The sequence below is a fragment of the Stigmatopora argus genome, chromosome 7 (genome assembly GCF_051989625.1).
Source record: "Stigmatopora argus isolate UIUO_Sarg chromosome 7, RoL_Sarg_1.0, whole genome shotgun sequence".
NCBI classification, from domain to species: Eukaryota; Metazoa; Chordata; class Actinopteri; order Syngnathiformes; family Syngnathidae; genus Stigmatopora; species Stigmatopora argus.
Genome location: NC_135393.1, coordinates 3,111,441 through 3,135,011, shown reverse-complemented (window position 1 = coordinate 3,135,011; position 23,571 = coordinate 3,111,441). Strand labels below are relative to the sequence as shown.

Genomic DNA, 23,571 nt, shown 5'->3' with positions numbered 1-23,571 from the left:
TTTGCACTCGAGATATCAAGCTAGTAGCTGTTAGCATCAGGCCGTTTTACATCCCCCGGGAGTTCTCGCACGTTATCGTAATAACTGCGTATATACCTCTTTCCGCCGGTGCGGCAGTCGCTCGCGAGCTGCTTCACGCTACTGTGTCGCGGCTGCAGACGTCACACCCCCAGTCTCTCCTTCTTATCTCCGGTGATTTTAACCATGCTTCCTTGGCTTTTACTCTCCCCACCTTCACTCAGTATCTGTAAGTGCCACACCAGGGAACAAAAAAACTCTGGACCTGCTGTATGTCAACACAAAGGAGGCATAAAGCTCAGTCCCCCTGCCCCCACTGGGGCGCTCAGACCACAACCTGGTCCATCTGATCCCCGCCTAAATCCCTATGGTGAGGAAAATAAAACCTACCACGAGGATCATACAAAGATGGACCGAGGAGACCAGCATGGTACTGAGGGACTGTTTTGAGACCACTGACTGGGAGGTGCTGTGCAATTCACATGGGAAAGACATTGACAGCTTGACCCACTGCATCACAGATTATATTAACTTCTGTGTTGAGAACACAGTACCCTCCAACAAGGTCTGTTGTTTCTCCAATAATAAGCCGTGGGTCACCAGGGATCTAAGGGCCCTCCTGAACAAGAAGAAGAGGGCTTTTAGGTCTGGGGAGAAAGAGTCTGAAAATGGTCCGGAAGGAGCTGAAGAGAGAGATAAGGAAGGGGAAGACCATCTACAGGAGGAAGCACCATTTCGGGCCATGGAGGCAACAGTGAGAGAGACCCGGAGTCCGGAGACAGGGAGTGGGCCAATGAACTGAATCAGTTCTTTAACAGATTCAGTTCTGCCCCCACTCCCCTGACCCCCCAGACCAGAAGCATCTCTCCCCCCTCTTCCTCCCCCTCTTCCACCGGTCTCTGCATTACTGTCGATCAGGTGATAAAACAGCTAAAGAAGATCGAGGCAAGGAAGGCTACTGGTCCAGATGGCCTCAGCTCCAGACTACTGAGAGACTGTGCGGATCAGCTTGGCAAAGTGATTCTGCATATTTTCAACCTCAGCCTCAGTCTGCAGAAGGTCCCCACCTTGTGGAAAACATCCTGTGTGGTCCCAGTTCCAAAGACTGCAAACCCCAGGGAGCCAAACCACTTCAGGCCGGTAGCATTAACCTCTCACCTGATCAAGACTTTGGAGAGAATCATCCTCAATCACCTCAGCCCCCTGATGAATGCAGAGCTGGACCCTCTGCAGTTTCCCTATCGTCCAGGCATTGGTGTGGAAGATGCTACCTACTACCTGATGCACAGGTCTCTTTCACACCTGGAGAACACAGGAAGCACGGTGAGAATGGTGTTTTTTGACCTCTCCAGTGCGTTCAACACCATTCAGCCGGTCCTACTGAGAGGGAAACTGGAAGAGGCTGGAGTAAGGAACTACCTAGCCGCATGGATCATAAACTTCCTCACTGACAGACCACAATATGTGCGACTTCAGGACTGTACGTCTGATGTGGTAGCTTGCAGCACGGGGCCCCGCAAGGCACGGTGCTCTCCCCACTCCTCTTCTCCCTCTACACATCAGACTTCAAACATAATACAAACACCTGCCAACTCCAGAAGTTCTCCGACGACGACACCGCTATTGTTGGACGAGTGATGGACGGGAACCACCTAGAGTACAGGGGAGTCATCACAGCCTTTGTTGACTGGTGTAGGCAAAACCACCTCTACATCAACACCAGTAAGACAAAGGAAATGTTCATTGATTTTCGGAGGAATCCTCAACAGACCACTCAGGTGAACATCCAGGGTACGGATATTGAAATCGTGGAGAATTTTAAGTACCTGGGTGTTCACCTCAACAACAAACTAGACTGGTCCACAAACATAGATGCCCTGTATAAAAGGAGCCAGAGCCGCCTCTACTTACTAAGGACACTACGGTTCTTTGGAGTGTGCAGGACACGGCTGAGGACCTTTTACGACACTGTGGTGGCATCTACAGTGTGTTATGCAGTGGTCTGTTGGGGATGCAGGAGCACGGAGAGGGACAGGAACAGGCTGAATAACCTGGTCAGGAGGGCCAGCTCTGTTCTGGGCTGTCCTTTGGACTCTGTGGAGGAAGTGGGAGAGCGGAGGATGCTCACCAGGATGATATCCATCATGGACAGCACCTCCCACCCCCTGCATGAGTCTGTGGAGTCCCTCCGAAGCTCTTTCAGCAATAGACTGCTGCACCCTCATTGCAGGAAGGAGCGCTTCCGCAGATCGTTCCTCCCATCAGCTGTCAGGCTCTTTAACAAAACAAATGCCTGAGTGTTAAGACCTACCGTATGTATACATGTATGTGTATGTATATGTATGCGTATGTATGTATATATATATATATATATATATATATATATATATATATATATATATATATATATATATATATATATATATATATATAAATACATATATATACATATATACAAACACATATATATATATGTATATATATATTTATTTATTAACTTACTTATTACCAGTGTTCCCTCTAAGCTGCGCGCGTGCGCAATTGCGCACTACTCTCGTCCTCGCTGCGCAGCAGCAATCATATGGCGCGCAGTAAAAAAAAAAAAAAAAAAAAATCGGATTTTTTTTTTTTTTTTTTTTTTTTTTTTTTTTTTTTTACCCTTTTCCCCATGATGGCGCCGTTTAAGCGGCAGCAAGTGGCAGTAGCTCTGTCCACTTATGTTTTTCGTGTTTTACAGCATGTTTTACATGAAAAATGGACAGGTCGCCGAATGGACGTTCCGCCGAACATTCATTCGGCGACCTGCCCGTCTGTCAAACGTCCGTCGGCGAAACGTCTTTAGGCGAATCATCCGAGTACCGATGATGTCGCTCACACTGGTACTCAGTGCGCTCAGGGAGGTTGACTTTCTGCTCAGACCAACGAAAAATTAGAGGGAACATTGCTTATTACCTATCTATTTATGTCTAAAATGCCTTTCCTATATCTGCATTCTCACCCTCTTGCTACTGTGACAACGAAATTTCCCGAATACGGGATGAATAGTTATCCAATCCAATCCAAATGTGCAAGCAAAGATAGTAACGTGTAGTGGAAAACCCAGTATTAGGTAAAATCTGCTTTGGGTTTGAATGAGTAAACATTGTACTTTCAGCGATGTGATCGCTAATCCCAGGACCAACAGTTTAATGTATAGGTTTATGTCTAGTGGCACATAGAGTGTACCCACTTAACTTACGTTAAGTAGGCAGTAGGCATAACAGGTACATATTTTCATCTGCCTCTCTTCTTAACCTGACGTGCCCATCAGCCTGGGACAAAGTAAATCTGGAATCATTAGACCACATGACCGTTTGTCATTGCTCTAAAGTCCAATCTTTATGCTTCCAAACTATTTGAAGTCTTTTTCCCGGTTAGGCTCACTAATGAGTAGTTTTCTCTAGGCTACGCAGCTGTTCAGTCCCAATTCCTTGGGACAAGTCTACGATGGCTATGTTATGATTTGTGGTCGCGACCGGGGTACTTCAAGGTTCCGCAACAATATGCGCTCTAAGAATGAGGTTGGCTCACTACCCGAATATACTGAATGGCCATCTTATCCATCAATAGATTTTTTTCTTGCCTGATTGCATGGGCATAGACTCCAAGATGACAATGCCAGGATTCATCAAGTTCAAATTGTTCAAGACAGTTTTAGGGAGCATGGGAAATCATTTTCAGAGTCCAGATCTCAACTTAGTATTTTAGGAATGTGCTGCAGAAGGCTTTCCACAGCGGTCCGTTTCTGGCATCATTAATGGTAAATAAATAATGCAACATGAAATGGAAATAAATCTTTTGACATAGCACCGGAGAAGGCATGGCTCAGCAGACCTTTTCTGACAAATAAGACCTTTGAACTGCGTTTTCCCTCGCCCGGACACGGGTCGCCAGGGCCCCACTATGGAGCCAGGCCTGAAGGAGGAGCATAATGGTGAGCACCTGGTGGCCGGGCCTCAGCCCGCAGGGCCCGACCAGGCACAGCCCGAAGAGTCTACGTGGGTTCCCCTTCCCATGGGCTCACCACCTGTGGGAGGGGCCAAAGAAGTCGGGTGCCACGAAAGTTGGGGGGCAGCCAAAGGAGGGATCCTTGGCGATCCGAACCCCAGCTACAGAAACTGGTTCTTGGGGCGTGGAATGTCACCGCTCTGGTTGGAAAAGAGCCCAAGCTAGCATGTGAGGTTGAGAAGTTCCAGCTCAAATTAGTCCGGCTCACCTCTACGTACAACAAAGTTCTGGTACCACTCCTCTGGAGGGAGGTTGGACAATCTTCCACTCTGGAGTCATCATGGTGAGAGCCGTCGGGCAGGTGTAGGCATAGTTATTGCCCCCTGGTTCGGTGACTGTACATTAGGGTTCACCCCGGTAGACGAGAGAATGAATCCCCTTTTGGAGTCCTTGCAAGGGGTGATGGAGAGGGCTCCTTCCGGGGATTCCCTCGTTCTAATGGGGGACTTAGTGAGACCTAGAGGGGTGTGATTAGGAAGAACAGCCCCCCTGATCAGAACCCTAGTGGAGTTCTATTGTTGGACTTCTGCGCTCGCGGTGGATTGACAATAAAGAACACCATGTTCAATCATAAGGGTGTCCATATTTGCACTTGGCACCAGGACACCCTAGGCCGCAGTTCCATGATTAACTTTGTGGTCGTGTCATTGGACTTGCAGCTGCATGTCTTGGACACTTGGGTAAAGAGAGGGGCGGAGCTGGCAAATAGGGGTGAATTGGCTCCGATGGTGGGGAAGATGCCGGTGCGGCCTGGCAAACCCAAACATTTTATGAAGGTCTGTGTTGGAACTATTGTAAATAAGTTATCCTGCTTCTGGGTTAGAGTGTGAAAATGGTTGCTCATATAATTTAGGGCGCCCTGGGGCCTGCAGGAAGTTTCACCTTATTCAACAAAGAGGAACGGCTCCAGGGCTCAGGCGCCCGTTTGAACTATTGTGTGAAGATTACGGGAGAAGGGGAAAGAGAATGTAAGCGTTACCTTGAAGGAACATGTGGTCATGCAACAAACCCTTTTCAACTGGGATACAACCCCCTCTTTCCCTTGATCAGCTTGAAACTTCATGTAACTAGGGCACTCCCGAAACACAATAAAAGACAAGAGGAGCGGAGACTTCCTCAGAGTGTGTCGGAGGATTGTGACCGAGCAGTCCCGAGACCCTCTCATTGCAAATGAAATTAACCCAATTCTCTGTGTTTTCCTTCTTTCAGATTAGCGATACAAATGTTTGGTGTTTAGACCTAACAGTCTGAGAATGAAATTGCACCTCCAACAGAGCTTCTCTCATGTGCAGGAAGTGGCGGGGGACATTGAGTCCGACTGGACCATGTTCCGCGCCTCTATTGACGAGGCGGCAGACCGGAGCTGCGGCTGCAAGGTGGTCTGCCTTTGATAGCGGCAACCCCAGAAACAGCTGGTGCATACCGACGGTAAGGGATGCCGTCAGGTTGAAAAAGTCTTATTGGGCTTTTTTGGCCCAGGGGACTCCGGAGGCAGCTGACAGGTACCGCATGGCCAAGTGGCACGCGGCTCTGGTGGTTGCAGAAACAAAAACCTGGGCATATTGTGAATCGGTTGGCAGAATACTACTCTACCGACACGCTTTCCAGTGAGGACGGAGAGCCTGGGGACTGTGAGGCAGATTCTCTGGGGTTGAAGTCATTGAGGTAGTTAAAAAACTCCATGGTGGCAAGGGGTGGATGAGATCCACCTGGAGACATAGCAGAAGCTTATTAAATACATCCACATTTTCGAAAGCGCCATAAGCTAAAGCCAGTCCAACGAAATACTAGAACTCTCTCACTTTTTTGTGGCGACTTTTTTGGGGCGAGACAGTGAACTTTAAACTTATAAGGAACATTACTGTCAAATCTATTCAAAGTCATTATACTGTAAATGCTTTCTAATACAGTAGAAAGGCAGCAGATTGTAATGTACTGTTTTGACTTTAGTTAAAGTTACAGTTTAAAAAAATGATACATTAAACTCGCCCAGCGGGCGAGTGGTAAGCGCATTGGCCTCACAGTTCTGAGATGGAAGGTTCGATTCCAGCTACGGACTTTCCTGTTTGAGTTTACATGTTCTCGCCAGGCTTGAGTGTGTTTTCTCTGAGTACTCGGGTTTCCTCCCACATCCCAAAAACATGCAGGGTAGGCTGGTTGAACACGCCAAATTGCCCCTAGGTGGTAGTGTTAGCATGAATGGTTTGGTGCCCGAAGTCGGCTGGGCTAGGCTCCAGCAACCCCCGCGACCCAGGTGAAGATAAGCGGTACAGAAAATGAATGAATGAATACAGAAAATGTTAAGCAAGTTAGCAGAGTTGTTTTGACATAAAATAAACTTGTGACTGGCGGATTGGTGACTAGTGGTGACCAGTCAGCACTTTCTAAAAGAATAAAATCCAGTTGACACCGCTAAGAAAATAAATACTTTCCAATTGCCAGGAGTGGGACTCCTAACCTCTTAAGCTGGAGGGCCTGTGTGAGCTGCTTGCTAAATTCTGGCTGCAACCCAGACAGTGTGCTTGTTGAGTGTTCAAGGAATGAGTGTGTGCTCAGAGCCACTTCACTGATCTTGCCGCTCGCTGTCTGGCACGTCAGCACCCCATTGTAAAGCAGCAAAGGCCTCTGGGAAGAGAGAAGTGGAGTACTCCCCACTAAGACCACACGGGGGCCTAAGTAGCCAGAAGGAGAAAACAGATTAGTAGATGATTCCTGTAGATCCTCTCTGTCTTTTTTGAAGAATATTCCATTTAGTTTGGGGCGCTGGATAGCATTGGCTGGGAATCGAGCTAGGCACTCACTAGATTATCAAATGGCAACACTTTAAAAAATAACAAAAAAAGATACACCTACATAAGCTGGGTGTGGTATTTCCCTACCATATATGGTGGTTTTATGTGCGGCGTAGGTGTAGGCTTTATCATCATCGTAAGATACAAATGCTCCTCTGTCAGCATGCCAGTTGTCCCACAGAACCCCAGTGATAGTGGGGGAGAAGTTTGGAAGCTCAAGACACAGGTCTGCTGCCTTCAATACAAACACGCCCAAAAACATAAACAAAAATCAAGGGGAGGACAAAAGGAGATAGACAGAGCTGCCAACCACCGTCAACCCCATTTCAGGAATACCCTTGTCCCATTTCCGGAGTATTTCCGGAGTGAATGCGATTCACGCAAAATCGATATGAAATGTAAAAAAAAAAAAAAGCATATGACAATTTAAATCAAACTTTTATTATCACGTTTTTACATTAATTGAAATATTGTGTTTTTGCAAACTATTGATTAAGTACAGCATAATGAAAATGAGTTTATCTTTGTGTTTGGGTCCTTCTGTATGCGTTTTACAGTCAGTTTTTCCAACATGTGTCACGCTGAAGTCGCACTTGCATGTTCTCCAATGCGCAAATGTCGTTCCTTTTGGAGACGGCTTCAACATGGGATATTTCGTCGAATACGAACCAATAAACTTCTCCGAATGTCTGGGTTTCTTATTAGAAGTTTCATCCAAAATGCCATTCATTTTGCACTTAACCCAAGCAGCATACTGATAAGACTTACTAGTGCTGTGTACGCCTACTTCGCTTAGAACAACCCCAGAAATGATAGTATTTGTTTCAAAACAAAAGACTGGTGGTTTAGTCAGCCTTAATAATACTTCCCATGCAAAAAAAATGACAACGAAAATGTTAAAGCGATAGAAGCCATCTATGCAATCGATTCCGAATCGATTGCCACACTGAAATCGCACAAGACAAATCATTCGTCAGAACTTGTAACTCGGATGATTCACAATGCGCTCGTGTTACCGAATTCTTCTGGTTAACAGTGCACTTGAATCAAGATGGCGGAAGCCGTAGCGAGGGTGTGAATTTCGAGGGATTTCAATAGGAAATTTTGTACTTTTCCGAAATGGTTGCTTTAAAAAAAAGCGTGAAAATTTTGGGGATTTGACGGAGTTTAGGGAGGTTGACCGGAGTCCCGCTGTTTGCGTTGCATTTCCGGAGAAACTCCTGAAAATTCTGGAGGAGTTGGCAGCCCAGGATATACTATGCACATTATATGTACTCACACTTGAAAGAGTTAACAGAAAGCCACTCTTCTTGTCGTCAATCAAGACCAACCGTGTACCATTTACATCTGGAAAAACTTTACTCACTGCCACACTGTGGCTATAAGTGGTTATGGTCTCCCAATCCTCCACCAGGACACACACCACATTTCCCAACTGCAAGAGCAGAAATGGAAATACAGGAATGCAGAAATAGGATAGTGATATCAGAATTATGTTTACTTTTCTAGTTAAACACACCGTATTTTCACACATAAAACGCACCGCCTGAAAGGGCGCCATCTCAGTTGTGAGTGTATTTTCTGTTTTATGTCAATAGGAAAGGCGGCTCGGCCGATTGGGCGCTAGCATGACACTAAGCTAGTATATGTTATGCTAGCATATATTATGCTAGCATATGTTATCTTATCGTATGTTAAGCTGGCATGTTTTTTTAAAGGCAGCATGAGCAAAACTAAGTTTGAAAGTGCTTTATTGAGGTAAAAGGTAAACACGTTAATAGAAGTTAAAGCAGTCAAACCTCTACAAAACCGTCAAACTACTCATCTTTTGAATCTGATATAAAGAGTTCGGCCAAGAGGGCGAGTTCATGCTATGTTTGAGTTGCCGCCGGGTATTCCGGGAACTTGATGCCAGCTTTGGGGGAAGCTCGAACAACAGTGCTGGGTGACACTTGAGCTCAGGCATCCACAATCCATTGACATATTGTCCAGTAACTCCCCCGACGCTGACTGTCGGTCTATTGTATAACTAGGTATACCATCGGACATCCATTGCTTCCAAGCCGTTCGCAACTTGGTTTTGAATGCTTTGTTTATGGCAATGTCAAGTCAGCGATTGTCGTTCCTTCATCAAGCCTACCGGATTGACGAAAAGCCGGAGCTCATATGCCGGATTTGACGGACATCCACATTTTCACTATATACAATGTATATAGTGAAAATGTGGATGTCCGTGTGCTCATGTGTGATATCAACAAGAAAAGCCAAGTCCATGAGCCATTTGGGATCACTTAGCACAGGAACAGCAACCCCGTCTATCTCCATGAAGTCTTTTACTTCTGCTCTCAACTCAAAAAATCTCTTCAACACGTTTCCCCTGCTGAGCCAACGTACCTCAGTGAAGTAGAGCACATCCCCATATTCTGACTCCATTTCCTCTAAAAAAGCACGGAACCTTCTGTGCTTTAAGCCCCTGGATCTGATTTGGTTGACGCATTTCACAACGACAGACATCACATTGTCAAACTTCAGGCATCTGCTGCAAAGGGCCTGCTGATGTATAATGCAGTGCAGAGCTATGGCCTCCTCCACACCCTCCTCTTCCAGTTTTTTTTGAACAAGTGCTACCAGTCCATTCTTCCTCCCTGTCATTGATGGGGCTCCATCGGTTGTTATTCCAACAAAGCTCTTCCATGGCAAACCGGCATTCTTAAGGGCATCACACAGCTGGTGAAATATTTCCTTCGCGGTGGTCTGGCCATGCATTGGAATTACTGTGAGCAACTCCTCCATTACTTTAAAATTGTCATCAACACCACGGATATATATTGCGAGCTGGGCAGTGTCTGTGATGTCTGTGGTCTCATCAAGAGCCACTGAATATACACTGAAACATTGTGCTTTCTCAAAACAGTTGATCATAAATGTCACTTGACAGGTGAGAAATGCGCTCTGCCACGGTGTTGGCAGAAAGGCTGATGTGGTTGAACAGACTTTTCTTTTCTGGACAGACAATATGTGCAGCCTGTAATATGCACTTTTTGATAAATTCACCTTCTGTGAATGGCTTTCCTGCTTTAGCAATCAACTCACAAACGGCGTAGCTAGCTTCGACTGCTGCATTACTGTCTTTGGTAGCCTTCTTGAAGAAATCCTGTTGCCTCAGAAGACATGTTTTAAGACTGGCAACCTGGTTGGCTCTCTCATCTCCCTGGTATTTTTCGTACTCCTCAGCATGTCTCGTAGTATAATGATGTTTCAAATTGTATTCCTTGTGCACCGCAACTTTTTCAGTGCAAATGAGACACGTCGGAGTTCCCCTGTGTTCAACAAAGAAATATTGCACGCCCCACTTTTCTTGAAACTGTCTGTGCTCATCAACGACCTTTCTCTTCACGCCAGGCTTTGAAAGAGACATCTCTGGGGCTCTGTAATATGTTTTTCCACTTGGAATGAGTCTCGGGTTGATCTTTCACGTTCAGTCGCGCGGGTTTGTGGAGCATGCGCACTTTCGCTCTCCGTTTCTCCGTTTCGCTCGCGAAGATGGCTACACTGACACAGGCTGGATCACGGATCATAGCGCCTCATTCAGTTGTATGCTGAGAGCAGCGGAGGAGTGTGCGGAGTGATCGGCTTCACGGCTTCTCCTCCGCATAGCTGATTGGAGGAATGAATGAGTGAGTGAGCGAGGCACTGGACAGCCCGGCCGATGTCCCGCCCTCCAGAGCCGTATACCTCACCGTGATTGGTTCATTCAGCTCCGAACACAACAAGTGTCATTCATATCAATCTTACGGGCCGCACGAACATTAATCTTTCATATTAAGACGGGGGCCGCAAATTATCGTCCCGAGGGCCGCAGTTGGCCCGCGGGCCGCGAGTTTGAGACCCCTGATATACATACTATAGCGCATGTGCAAGAGAAGCACCCAGACAATCAAGCGGTCAGTGTCATACAGTGACATCTACAGAATCTTGAATTTAGTGCATACAAAAGGCGTACTGACTGATTAGGTGCCCGACCACTTTGGGGAAAATTTTAGACTTTTAAGTGCGCCCTATAGGTGTGAAAATACGGTAAATAAAAACATGAGTGCTGGTCACGCCTTACATCTGTGCCATAGTAGAGGAAGTCAGCAGTGAGAGCGTGGCAAAGGATACGACCTTTCCTGTCATCGTCTGGAAACAACTTCATCTGTTTTACTTCCCCCTGCTCACTGCCATCAATCTACAACACAAACATGAATGCATTGTTTGTACTTTATCAATAAGCTAAAAGAAAAACCAGACATATTTCTATTACTTACCATGTGCAGTTGCACTTTACCGTCAAACAAAGCTGCAGCATATTTTGCATTCAGGCACATGTTGGCAATGGTCCCAAAGTACTCAATCTCCTTCAGCTTTGTAAATGCTGTACATAAATAAATAAAACAAATTGCATGAAGTTAAATGACTTATTCAGAGACTATTATACCTGACACACACCAGAATCTTGTTCAAGCGGTGCATAGAACCAGGCTTTGTTGTTCATTCCAACAGCAACATGGTAGGCTCCCACTGCAATGAAAGTTGGTTCTACTTCCACTTGTATGGGCACAGGTGTCATCTAAAATAATTCAAGTACAAATTTCAGATGAAGTTCATTTTTTTCACTGTCCTTAATTCGTTCAGTTTCTGTTTCCTAAGTCCTTACTCCATAATTTGATACTGTAACCTCCAGCAGTGACGTAAGGTAAGCCAGTCTAGTTCCATAGCTGTCCCCCAGAATAGGAAGCTTTGTGAGGAATACATGAAGACTGCCTTTCTGCGTAGATACTGCCAGCAGCTGGCCATCATCTGTCCAACTTAGTTGGTCCAGACCTGTACAGACCAAGGAGGGGTCAAGTAAGGTGGTGGATAAAGATGGTACATTTCTAACTACTTCAGAGGAGGATAGTACCACACCTTTAGTCTCATCCTCCAGCTGAATCACATTGCTAATGTATTTGAAGTCAGAGAGATCGTGGATCTTTATGCTGCAATATATGCACAGACTTAGCTCGTTTCATTTTACTTTACTGAAGTATTGCCTCCATCAAGATGTTATACATGCCTGTTGTCACCACAAGAAGCAGCCTTGTTTAATGCTGATGAGATGGCTACACTGTTAAGACTGTCTTTATGATTCCGAGCCTGGCAGAGTTCATCCCCGATCTCTTTGACGTGTGTGGAAATTACCACAAAGTATCCATGGGAGAAGCCAATGAGTATATACCCATCACCAAACCTGAAGAAGTGGGGAAAAAAATCTGAATAGTTGTGTGATTTGCAACTATATTAGTAAAACTCACAGTGCTTTTAAATAATCAAAGTCACTACGTACCGTATTTTTCAGACAGTAAGACGCTCTGAAGTAAAAATCCATTGTGAAGATGAAAAAAAACATAAGACTTAGTTTTTGGGCCATTTTTCGGGGTTAAGGGATATTTTTCCAAAACTCTAACAGATATTTGATATTGAAATTTAAATGATATTTATAACAGAATCATGAAAAAATAGCTATAAAGTAGCACATTAAAAGTTATCTGACTAGATTAAGCATAAAAAAAACATTAGAAGACACATCACAGTGTGTAATGTTTATTCCTTGGTAATGTTAATCACTGTGAAATAACATTTAATGACTTATGCAAATACATATTGCAATAGGGAATATTCCAAAAGTCGAAGAACAATGCAAACTATGAAAAAAAACGTGCCAATTACAGTCCCAAAAATACGGCTTTTTCTGTATGTGTGTGTATATCTGTAATATACCAGCGATAAGAGACGATGCGCCCATAACTTGTTTCAAAACCAAGCTCATACCGGTCATCAGTGTTGGTGACGCTGAAAAGGACCAAGATTTTCTTATCCACACAAACACTCACCTAGAGATGAAAACGCAACTGAATAAATGCAATGCATTCTCTAATAAAGTCACATTAACACAAGTACTCTTTGTCATGCAAGTAAAATGAAATTTGCCATCAAAAACACATACTGAAACTCACGGTACCCGGTCATTTCGTCGAAAGACGTTTGGTCGACGGACGTTTGGTCGGCGGACGTTTGGTCGACGGACAGTTCGTCGAACGGACGTTTTGTCAAATGGACGTTTCGTCGAACGGACGTTTGGTTGAACGGACGTTTGGTCGACGGATTCGCCGCCGGACATTTCGTCAAACTGACGTTTCGTCGCCGGGTTCCCTCGGTCTCAAAATTATAATCAGGAGAGAGAGAGAGACAGAGAGTTTACTGTTGAAAGCGATCAACCAGGTAATCTCTCGCTCTCAAAATTATAATCATGAGAGTTTGTGGGGGGGGGGATTTCTCCGGGAGACTTTCCACGACAACGCACTCTTAACCGAACAAACAAATTTAAATTAATTGGGATTAATATATACAGACACACTCAAACATACGTTTAATGTAACCTTACACAAAACTGAATTTTAATTTTTTTTTTTTTTTTACCTTCGTTCTCTTCGGATTAGTTGTTTGCCACGCCTCCACCCTCACGTTCGCTATCAATGGGCTGTTTGCTGTTGTACGTATTCCCTTCAAAATATTCCGAAAATGATGCACACAGATGTCCTCACAATAGGATAACACGACCACTTGCCAACGAGAAGTACTAGTCTTGAATTAGCAATCGCTCCGCCAACGGGAGCTAACAGGCTAGGGCGAAAACAGGAAATGCAATAGCCTACCCACGTATTGATTGTGGGTAATGAAGTTTTATTCTGAGAAAGGGTGCCATTGCCTATGGGTGTTGTGTGCACGAGTATACTTCATTACCCAGAAAGCCCTCTTTTTGCCTGGGTATGTGCGTTGTGCGTTTCCTGGTCGAAACTCGTCTGAATAAATCGTTCAGTCCTTGTAGATATAGTAGTGATACACGAAAGAGATGCGGCAAAAAAAGACAGTGCGCTACAATGATAAACAGCCTCTCATGTCATGGCCACCTGGCTTGGTCACATCTCGAAATTTTGATCGTATCGCGAGCGAATTATTCGATCGAAAATTTCGTCGTACCACGAGCATGTCGTAACACGAGGTACCACTGTAATTGCATTGACAATGTAAAACATTCATATCTAATTATCTAATATCAAAATTATCAATAAGTTGCGTGTTATTGGCGTGTGTACATGTTACTCGCTCGCCTCACCCCCGGATTCGCTCGTATTGGCGTGTGTGTACAAGTTTTTCAAACTACGGCTATATACCGCCCATTAGGCTTTTTAATCCGGCCCGCCGACGTTGTCCAAATTATAGTAAAAATCAATGACCTCATTCATTTCCCTTTGCCCTGCAATACCGCCCATCACTCTCAATTTAAAGACTGCTTTCTTTCGTTGAATAATTATATGTTCTTAATGTTGAAAGTAAATTTGAAAATAAATTTTCACCTTCGTTGAATAATAATATGTTCTTAATGTTGAAAGTAAATTTGAAAATAAATTTTCACCTTCAATTGTGTCTTTTTTCTTATATTTCAATCCCCAGGTTTGATAAATTACATTGCGTGTCCAAATGCTGTCAAATTTTAGTATCCATTCTGGCCCGCATGTCAAAAAGTTTGCCCACCCCTGGTATAGACAAAAATGCCTCTTTTATACTATTATTTTCCCAAATTAAACACATTATCAATAAGATGCCATTGACGGCGGTAGACGTCCGATTCATGTTGACTGAGGTGCAGATGCTATTTCTGTTATTAGAGCTCCATCAAGTGGATATATAACGCAGCAGTCAACATGAATCGGACGTCTACCGCCGTCAATGGCAGCCGGTCCGGCTCAACATTAAAAACATTTTATTATTCAACAAAGGTGAAAATTTATTTTCAAATTTACTTTCAACATTAAGAACATATTATTCAACGAAAGAAAGCAGTCTTTAAATTGAGAGTGATGAGCGGTATTGCAGGGCAAAGGGAAATGAATGAGGTCATTGATTTTTACTATAATTTGGACAACGTCGGCGGGCCGGATTAAAAAGCCTAACGGCCCGTAGTTTGAAAAACATGTACACACACGCCAATACGAGCGAATCCGGGGGCGGCGCGAGCTAGGGAATCCGGCGACGAGTAACATGTACACACACGCCAATAATACGCAACTTATTGATAATTTTGATATTAGATATTTAGATATTAATGCTCTTACATTGTCAATGCAATTACAAACTCACTCTCTCTCTCATGATTATACGCAACTTATTGATAATTTTGATATTAGATATTTAGATATTAATGCTCTTACATTGTCAATGCAATTACAAATTCACTCTCTCTCTCATGATTATAATTTTGAGAGCGCGAGATTACCTGGTTGATCGGTTTCAACAGTAAACTCTCTGTCTCTCTCTCTCTCTCTCATGATTATAATTTTGAGAGCGAGCAAACCCGGCGACGAAACGTCTGTTCAACGAAATGTCCAGCGGTGAATCCGTCGACCAAACGTCCGTTCGACGAAATGTCCGTTCGACGAAATGTCCGTTCGACGAAATGTCCGTTCGACGAAATGTCCGTTCGACGAACTGTCCGTCGACCAAACGTCTTTCGACGAAACATCCGGTCACGGAAACTCACAGTGTTCTCTTCTTGGGATGTCCTTTCGTTGGTCTTAATCATGGAAAAGTAGATATCTGCAGGTGCGCCGCGCAATTTTATCTAGAAAAAAAATAAGAACAAGTCAGCTTAATACATTGTACATACATTTAGTTACAGTGATACTGTGTGGACTGTGAGTACTTTTTTTATATACATTGAACATTTCTCACACAGTAAAAGCTCCAGTAACAAAAAAGTTTTTTGACTAGGCTAAATGCTTTTAGAAAAAAAAGTTATTGCTATCTTACTCAACCCTTGTGAGGATAAGCGGTTTCCGAAAATGAAGAAATGAATGAATGCGATTTTATTGGATATTGCGAATTCAATTCGATTCAAGTCACATTTTCTCCATATTGGATTGGATTGGATAACTTTATTCATCCCGTATTCGGGAAATTTCGTTGTTCCAGTGGCAAGAGGGTGAGGATGCAGGAATAGGAAAGGCATTTTAGACATAAATAGATAGGTAATAAGTAGGTCAAGAAATAAATACATGAATAAATATATAATTAAATAAGCGTGTTGCTTAGCACATATATACATACACATAAATGTACATGCATGTATACGGTAGGTCTTAACACAGCCATTTTTTTGTTAAAGAGCCTGACAGCTGATGGGAGGAAGGATCTGCGGAAGCGCTCCTTCCTGCAATGAGGGTGCCGCAGTCTATTGCTAAAGGAGCTTCGGAGGGACTCCACAGACTCATGCAGGGGGCGGGAGGTGCTGTCCATGATGGACATCATCCTGGTCAGCATCCTCCGCTCTCCCACTTCCTCCACAGAGTCCAGAGGACAGCCCAGAACAGAGCTGGCCCTCCTGACCAGCTTATTCAGCCTGTTCCTGTCCCTCTCCGTGCTCCCGCATCCCCAACAAAGCACTGCATAAAACACTGTATAATATAAAGCTTCAATGTAAAACTCACAAACTCATATTTACAAATATCATATCAGAGTAAACCATACACAATCTATGCAAGGACACTCAAGTGTTATGCAGTCTTTTTAAAAGTTTTTTTAATTGGTTAAAAAAAACATGACACTTAAAGCCCCACTATCACCTTGGGGGTACTTTACTGAATTTGATAAATTGGACTTTACTGATCCACAACCTATAGTTTATTTCTTAGTAAAATAAAACAAAAAAGCAAAATTTCAATCCCATTTTGCGGTTGACCAGGCAGCCAGGCTTTTTTTGTTTTTAATAAGTAAAATCGTTATGTGATTTGTAGGAAATTTCCCTAACATGAACACTGCACATATATATGCCTCAAATTTTCCTATCTGTTGCGTTGTTGGCTCTGGCGTCACCAAAAACATTCGTAAAAAGTAAAAAGTCCATCAAATCAAAAGCCTTTATTGTCATCATACACAGCTGCGTATAACGAAATTGGTGGTGATACTCCACAAAGTGTGTTTTCCAGTAAAAAAAACTTAAATAAGTATTATAAAAATATAAAAAGTCACATCCTGGCAAGGTAAATTTTAAAATATTGCACAATCTAAGATACACAATGTTATTGCACACCCCGAAGTTATTGCACAGAAGGGATTGTGTGTCGTGCTAACTTAAGTTCAGAGTCCTGATGGCTGTGGGGGAAAAAACTGTCCCTAAGTCTATTTGTCCGTGCTTTTTGAGACCTGTAGCGTCTGCCAGAGGGCAGCAGCTGGAACAGGTTGTGACCAGGGTGGTATGGGTCCCTAACACCGGCCGGCTCTGCTGAGGTAGCGAGGGCTGGCAATGTCATCCAATGAGGGCAGAGAGCAACCGATGATCTTCTGGGCGGTGTTGATCACTCTCTGCATGGCTTTTCTGTCTGCTGCCATGCTTCCAGCGTACCACACTGTAATGCAGTATGCCAGGAATGCTCTCCACAGTGGCTCTATAGAAGGTTACCAGAAGCTTAGTGTCCAAGTTGTTCCTCCCGAGTACCCTCGGGAAATTGAGTCGTTTCTGGGCCTTGTTCACCACTGCCGTGGCGTTGGTAGATCAGGAGAGCTTGTCCGTGACGTGGACCCCCAGGAATTTGAAGGACTGGACCCTGTCTACGCATACTCCATTTATGAAGAGTGGGGCCAGATCTGTGCTGCGTTTGCGAAAGTCCAGGATTATTTCTTTAGTTTACATGGTGTTTAGTGTTAGATTGTTCACCAAAAACCACGAAGACAGTTTGTTGACTTCATCTCTGTAGGCAGACTCATCCCCCCTGAGATGAGTCCAACCACAGTGGTGTCATCGGCAAATTTGATGATGGAGTTAGACTGGTGGGTCGGTGTACAGTCGTATGTTTATAGGGAGTATAGAGGATGACTCAGTACACAGCCTTGAGGGGAGCCAGTTCTCAGTGTAATGGAGGAAGAGAGGTGGGGACCAAGTCTAACAGTTTGTGGATGGGATGATTGATTGTTGCAGGGAACAATTGAAAATCTTTGTGAAAACCCCAGTCAGCTGGTCAGCACAGGCTTTGAGCACCTTCCCAGGTACTCCGTCAGGGCCAAAAGCCTTCCTGGTTTTCACAGTCCGCAGTACCTGTCTCACTTCATTTTCCTGAAGCTTCAGTGTACTGCTGTAGGGTGGTGGATGTTTTGAGACTGAATCCGATTTGTCAATCTCAAAGCGGGCAAAGAAACGGTTCAGTTCCTCTGCTAGTGAAGCATCTGCATTAACAGACACATTATTGTCATTGTAATTGGTAATGTGTTGTATTCCCTGCCACATCTTCTTTGGGTTATTTCCTGTGAAGTGCTCCTCAATTTTCCTTGTATATGCTGCCTTGGCCTTTTTAATGCCTCTCTTCAGGTCTGCTCTGGCAGCGCTGTATTGTAACTTGTCCCCTGACCTGAAGGCGGTTTTACGGCATTTGATGAATGCCTGTGTCTCACTGGTCAGCCAGGGTTTTTGGTTAGGAAAAACCTGGATACGTTTATTAACAGTGACAGTGTCCGTGCAGTTTTTGATGTAGGAAAGTACAGTGTCCGTGTAGTCCTGGAGGTTGTGGTGTTCAAAAAGTTCCCAAATGGTGCGGGAAAAACAGTCCTGCAGCTGAGAAAGGGCGTCCTCAGGCCATGTTTTTATTATTTTTATTTGTGGCCTTGTTAGCCTACGGATTGGGGTGGCTGAGGGGGTGAGGGACAGGCAGAGATGGTCGGATCCAGCAAGGTGAGTGTGGGGTGTGGCTCTATAAGTATGTTTGATGTTAGAATAAACATGGTGTAGTTTTATCTCCTCTAGTGTGACACTTCACGTACTGGATAAATTTAGGCAGAACAGTCTTTAAATATGCTTTGTTGAAGTCACCGGTAACAATTAAGACTCTATCGGGGTGGTCAAGCTGCTGTTTGTTTACAGTCGCTAGCAGGAGGCTAAGTGCCGTGCTAATGGTGGGATGTAAACAGCCATTACAATGACAATCGTTAGCTCCATAGGTAGATAGAGGGGCCTGCACCGAACTGCCAAGAGCTCTAAATCAGGGGAACAGTGAGTGTTCATGATCCTACTGTTGCAGCACCAGTCGTTGTGTATGTACACGCAAAGCCCCCCCCTGCTCTTTCCGGAGTCTGTCGTTCGGTCCTGCCGGTGTAGTGTGCAGCTAGCTAACGAGAATGCGGCGTCGGGGATTTGCGGGTGTAGCCACGTTTCCGTGATGAGAATAATGTTGCAGTTCCTGATAAAGCTATTGGTAGCAAGCTGAAGTTCCAAATCGTCTATTTTGTGGGTGATGGATCTGGCGTTGGTCAAGAAGATAATCGGAAGCGGTGCTCTGTGCGGTTATTTCCTTAGCTTAGCAGCTAGGCCCGCCCGGCATCCCCGCTTTGGGCTGACTATCCACGGAGATCCCGGTGGTCTCGAGATGTCCTCGGGGATATTGTAGGTTCGTTGGTAATCTGTTGTGATGGATATATCGCATCTCCTACCGAGAGTAATTAAATCCTGGCGACTGTAGAAAATGTTTGCCTCGCAGATGTTCGTAAATATTGTTAAGACAGAGAAAACAAAACACCAAACTGGAGAGCAAAGAGCCGCTGCACCCGTGCGCGCCGCCATCTTCCATGTTTTAACATTTTCAGATGATAAATTATAAGTTTTCAATCATTATGGTTGCTTGTAAAGTCAAGAGGCAGAAATGTACGATATTGGCCATTCAGTAGGCACCCGAGGTCCAATGTTCATGGGGCCCAAGATGGGGCGCTCCTTCTCTTTATCACGCACGCTAAAATCTCCTTGGAATTGTGTTCTTCTGGGCTTACTTCCTCCTCTGACCCACTTTCAACTTCATGTTCTGAATCGTCACAAGATCAAGACAATGAGTCTCGACTATGTTTTCCATTGAGTCATAAGCCCTCTGCTAGAATCCCAGTCTACGTCATCGGTGTCAATTATACAAAGGCAAACCGTTACAAAATTTATTTTTAGTCCATAATGTCAATAGTGGGGGGCCCGGCGGCTGAGTGGTTAGCGCATCGGCCTCATAGTGGGGGACCTGGGTTCAAATCCAGGTCGGTCCACCTGTTTGGAGCTTGCATGTTCTTCCCGGGACTGTGTGGCTTTTCTCTGGGTACTCCGGTTTCCTCCCACATTCCAAAGACACGCATGGTAGGGTGATTGGCCACTCTAAATTGCCCTTAGGTATGAGTTTGGGCGTGAATGCTTGTTTGTCTCCTTGTGCCCTGCGATTAGCTGGCCACCAATTCAGGCCTCTGGCCCGAAGTCAGCTGGTATCAGCTCCAGCACACCCCGCGACCCTAGTGAGGATAAAGCGGTTCAGAAAATGAGACATGTTTTAATTTTGCACAAATGCAACTCTTGTATTTAAATCAATGACTAATTGTATCAAAGAGAAACTGAACAATATGGCATAAAATTCAGAGGTGAGCAATCATCTCACAAATGGCAAAAGTAGGTCCTGGTATTTGTGCCAACTGATGTTTCTGCTAAAACAAATAGCACCCGATTGCAATAAACTGAATATACTTATAAGACACCAAATTGGTGAAAAGATGTCTTATTGTTCAGTTGGATTTAAAACCTGCACTCACTGTGGTCTGTAGACCAATTGCCAAACTCTGATCTAAATGCTAACAGTGTGGTCTTTATGTCACATACGACTACCTCACGTATTGTGTCTCCCTCTTGATTGCTGATGCTCAGATTGTTGTCGTCACAGCCAAGGGCCAGTAAATTTTGAGCATTCCAGCAACCACAGGTTATTCTCTTGGTATGTTTGCCTACCACACATCGCAAGAGTATCAGTGTTAATTACCAAAAAAAATGTTGGAAATGATCATGGCAGTATTTATCTCATGTTACCTAATATTGGAATCTTGTGTGAGGTCTGCTGATTGTAGATCAAGAGGTTTCCTTTAGCAGTACCAGCTGCCAGCAGGGGGCCCGTTTTTGACCATACAATGACAGACATGTTATCTCTGTGGGCGAGAGGGGGGGGGGGGTCTTTTTTAATCCTTTCTCATTTAAATATTAACTGTTTGCCTGAGCAACGTGAAATACTAGAAATCTAAGTTTAATTAGTACAATAAATACAAAGGTAAAATCATTACCAGTACCGTTGTTATCGTTTTTGTCATCTAACATCAGTCACTTTGACAGTAAACAGAGAACAGCACTAAGACTGACTTTTCGTCTTATCCCCTCAGGGGTCACCACAGCAAAACAGTTACGTTAGATTTGGCACTTCGCATACCTGTCAACGTATAATTTTTTTGATCATTTCAAATTGTGTACGCCGTATAACAACTTTTGAACAGGATTTTTTTTAAGTAAGTTTTTTGTAAAACTGATTTCGTTTTACCCATTTCGACTCTAATCCGGAACGTCTCGGTCACTGGTAGCAGACGAAAACATCATCGTCGATTGCTAATGTTGTCATGCTTTGAGCATGATATGCGCACGTGCGTCAGTCACTTCCACCTTTTCACTATATAAATATAGCGCGTCAGCAAGCAATGTACCCAGACATTCAAGCTGTCAGTGTCATGCAGCGACATCTAGAGAATCATGAATATAGTGCATACATGATTAGGCACTCCGTCGACTTCGGAGAAAATTTTAGACCTTAAGTACGCCTATGTGAGTAAATTTGTGGCACATTGCATTTGTATGTTTTTTTAATCGCTTAGCAAGGGGAATTACAATCATTAATAAGGGAAGCAATTGGCCGAGTTTGACAGGTACGACTTCTGGTTATATATATATACTCAGCATGTAATTCCTAAAAAAGCTCAACTAAATGGCAGAAGACTTTTTTTTTAAAAATGTACCTCATGCCACTATCTATCTTGGATGTTTTATTGACACTGGCATCCCAAAGGTGTATGGAGCTACATTTGGCTGCTATCACTGCCAAAATGTCACCGTCCTTATCCCAGTCCATCCCAACACAGCGCCTGGGGAAATAAAAAAGAAATGTATCTAAAATAATAATAATTGAATAAAGCTTTAGCATGAACCGACACATACCCAGGAAGGGTAATTTCGGTCCACTTGTGTCCATGTCGATCAAATATTTTCACTGAGTTGTCTTGTCTGTTGAGTAGGATATAACACATAATGCTTTGATTAATTAAAGCAAAATTTTCATTCGAAATGTAGAACCGTTTTCACCAACCCTGCAACAGCTATGTAATTTCCGAGGGATTTCTGCCACATGTACATTAACTTTGAGCCCATCCATGCATTGTCTACGAGGGTAAAAACGCTCTGTGAAAACAAAAACAAGTAGCTCTTGGTCATGTTACAAGATTTAATGCGTTTCAAGAGACACAAAATATACTTAATATATTTCACACGAACACAAAAGACAGCAACCTCATCTCTTTACTGTATAGTAGATGTATAATGTATGTAAAATGTATAATCACGTAAGTCATTTAACGAAATTGTCTAAGGTGAGGAAAAACATTTCATTCATTTCAACTAAATGATGATTTATCTAAAAAAAAACTACATTTATGAACGTAAAACCAACCTTCATTTTGAAGTTCTGTACTTCTGTACTTCTATACTTAATGGATGTATGTTGGAAGTGTGCACCGACTAGCAGTATTCAATACCTCTTTATTTCGCCATGTTTGGAAATATTTCCAGTGTATATTTGAAATAAAGGCACAAAATTACGCGATCAGGGATAACAATAACAATGTATATAACATAACAATGTATTAGGTGTGTGGGAGAATCCCGTATGTGCCTGCAAATTTGTGTAATTTAAGCGTCTGAAAGAAAAGCCATAGCAACAGGCAAGCCCTTAGCCAATTGGAAGCTTCCTAAATTCGCTTCCGGTTTCTTAACCGGAAATCTAAGGTGTTCGCATGTTTATGTTCCGGCCAATGCCAGTTCAGGCCACCGGTGGTTCTGACTAGCAACAAGAACAACATTATTTGACGTTGAGGAAATTTTTTTTTATCTTAGAAAATACTTTTTGACGAAGATCTTGTATGTAAAAATGTGTTGTCAAACAAGAATTCTGCATAGGTTCTGGTCAGTCTCGTAAAGACTGTGAATAAAATGTTGCCCAAGACATTTAAACATCCAAAAATTTTTAGTTTGAGTTTAAGTTTGATTTATTTGATATATATATATATATATATATATATATATATATATATATATATATATATATATATATATATATATATATATATATATATATATATATATATATATATATATATCAGTGGCGGTCGGTGCATTTTCTCGTAGCGCCTTCAAAGTATCAATCCAACCCTCAAAAACTATTTTATGGCTATAAAACCTCTACTGCAGCTAGAGCTGCGACACAAAAAATAATCAATAAATCAATGCACAAAAATGGGGTAAAATCCACTTCCTAGCAGCATTTCATGATTAAATGCAAATAGTGGAGCTTTTCAGACATTAAAACCAGGCCAGGGGGGCGATTTTCCCGGGAAAAGACAGCGATCAACGTCAATGGCGTGGGGGCAAACATTGCCCGAAAATGGGGTAAAATCCAGCCAAAAACAGCATTTATTGATTAAATACAAATACTGGAGCTTTTTAGACATCAGAACCGGGCCCGGAGTATCATTTCCCTGGTAA

General features: G+C 43.4%; 1 protein-coding gene across 4 annotated transcripts in view; it reads right to left on the bottom strand.

The window, feature by feature from the left end:
* wdr19 (WD repeat domain 19) overlaps window positions 1-22,788 on the bottom strand; it is a 55,008-nt gene extending 32,220 nt beyond the window's left edge. For 2 of the 4 annotated variants that reach the window (XM_077604586.1, XM_077604585.1), the window contains exons 1-17: window positions 22,481-22,788; window positions 22,121-22,212; window positions 21,973-22,038; window positions 21,774-21,899; window positions 20,806-20,921; window positions 20,608-20,723; window positions 15,478-15,558; window positions 12,657-12,769; window positions 11,953-12,126; window positions 11,805-11,875; window positions 11,554-11,720; window positions 11,346-11,466; window positions 11,165-11,271; window positions 10,969-11,085; window positions 8,137-8,292; window positions 6,945-7,092; window positions 6,524-6,737 (exon numbers count right to left, since the gene is read on the bottom strand). In XM_077604586.1, coding sequence (XP_077460712.1) covers window positions 6,524-6,737; window positions 6,945-7,092; window positions 8,137-8,292; window positions 10,969-11,085; window positions 11,165-11,271; window positions 11,346-11,466; window positions 11,554-11,720; window positions 11,805-11,875; window positions 11,953-12,126; window positions 12,657-12,769; window positions 15,478-15,558; window positions 20,608-20,723; window positions 20,806-20,921; window positions 21,774-21,899; window positions 21,973-22,038; window positions 22,121-22,212; window positions 22,481-22,486 — 1,991 coding nt within the window. In that variant the 5' untranslated portion in view covers window positions 22,487-22,788. Of the gene's footprint in view, window positions 1-6,523; window positions 6,738-6,944; window positions 7,093-8,136; window positions 8,293-10,968; window positions 11,086-11,164; window positions 11,272-11,345; window positions 11,467-11,553; window positions 11,721-11,804; window positions 11,876-11,952; window positions 12,127-12,656; window positions 12,770-15,477; window positions 15,559-20,004; window positions 20,515-20,607; window positions 20,724-20,805; window positions 20,922-21,773; window positions 21,900-21,972; window positions 22,039-22,120; window positions 22,213-22,480 lie in introns of those variants that run through there. The other 2 variants (XM_077604587.1, XM_077604588.1) reach the window with 2 other exon arrangements.
* Window positions 22,789-23,571: the final 783 nt, after the last annotated feature.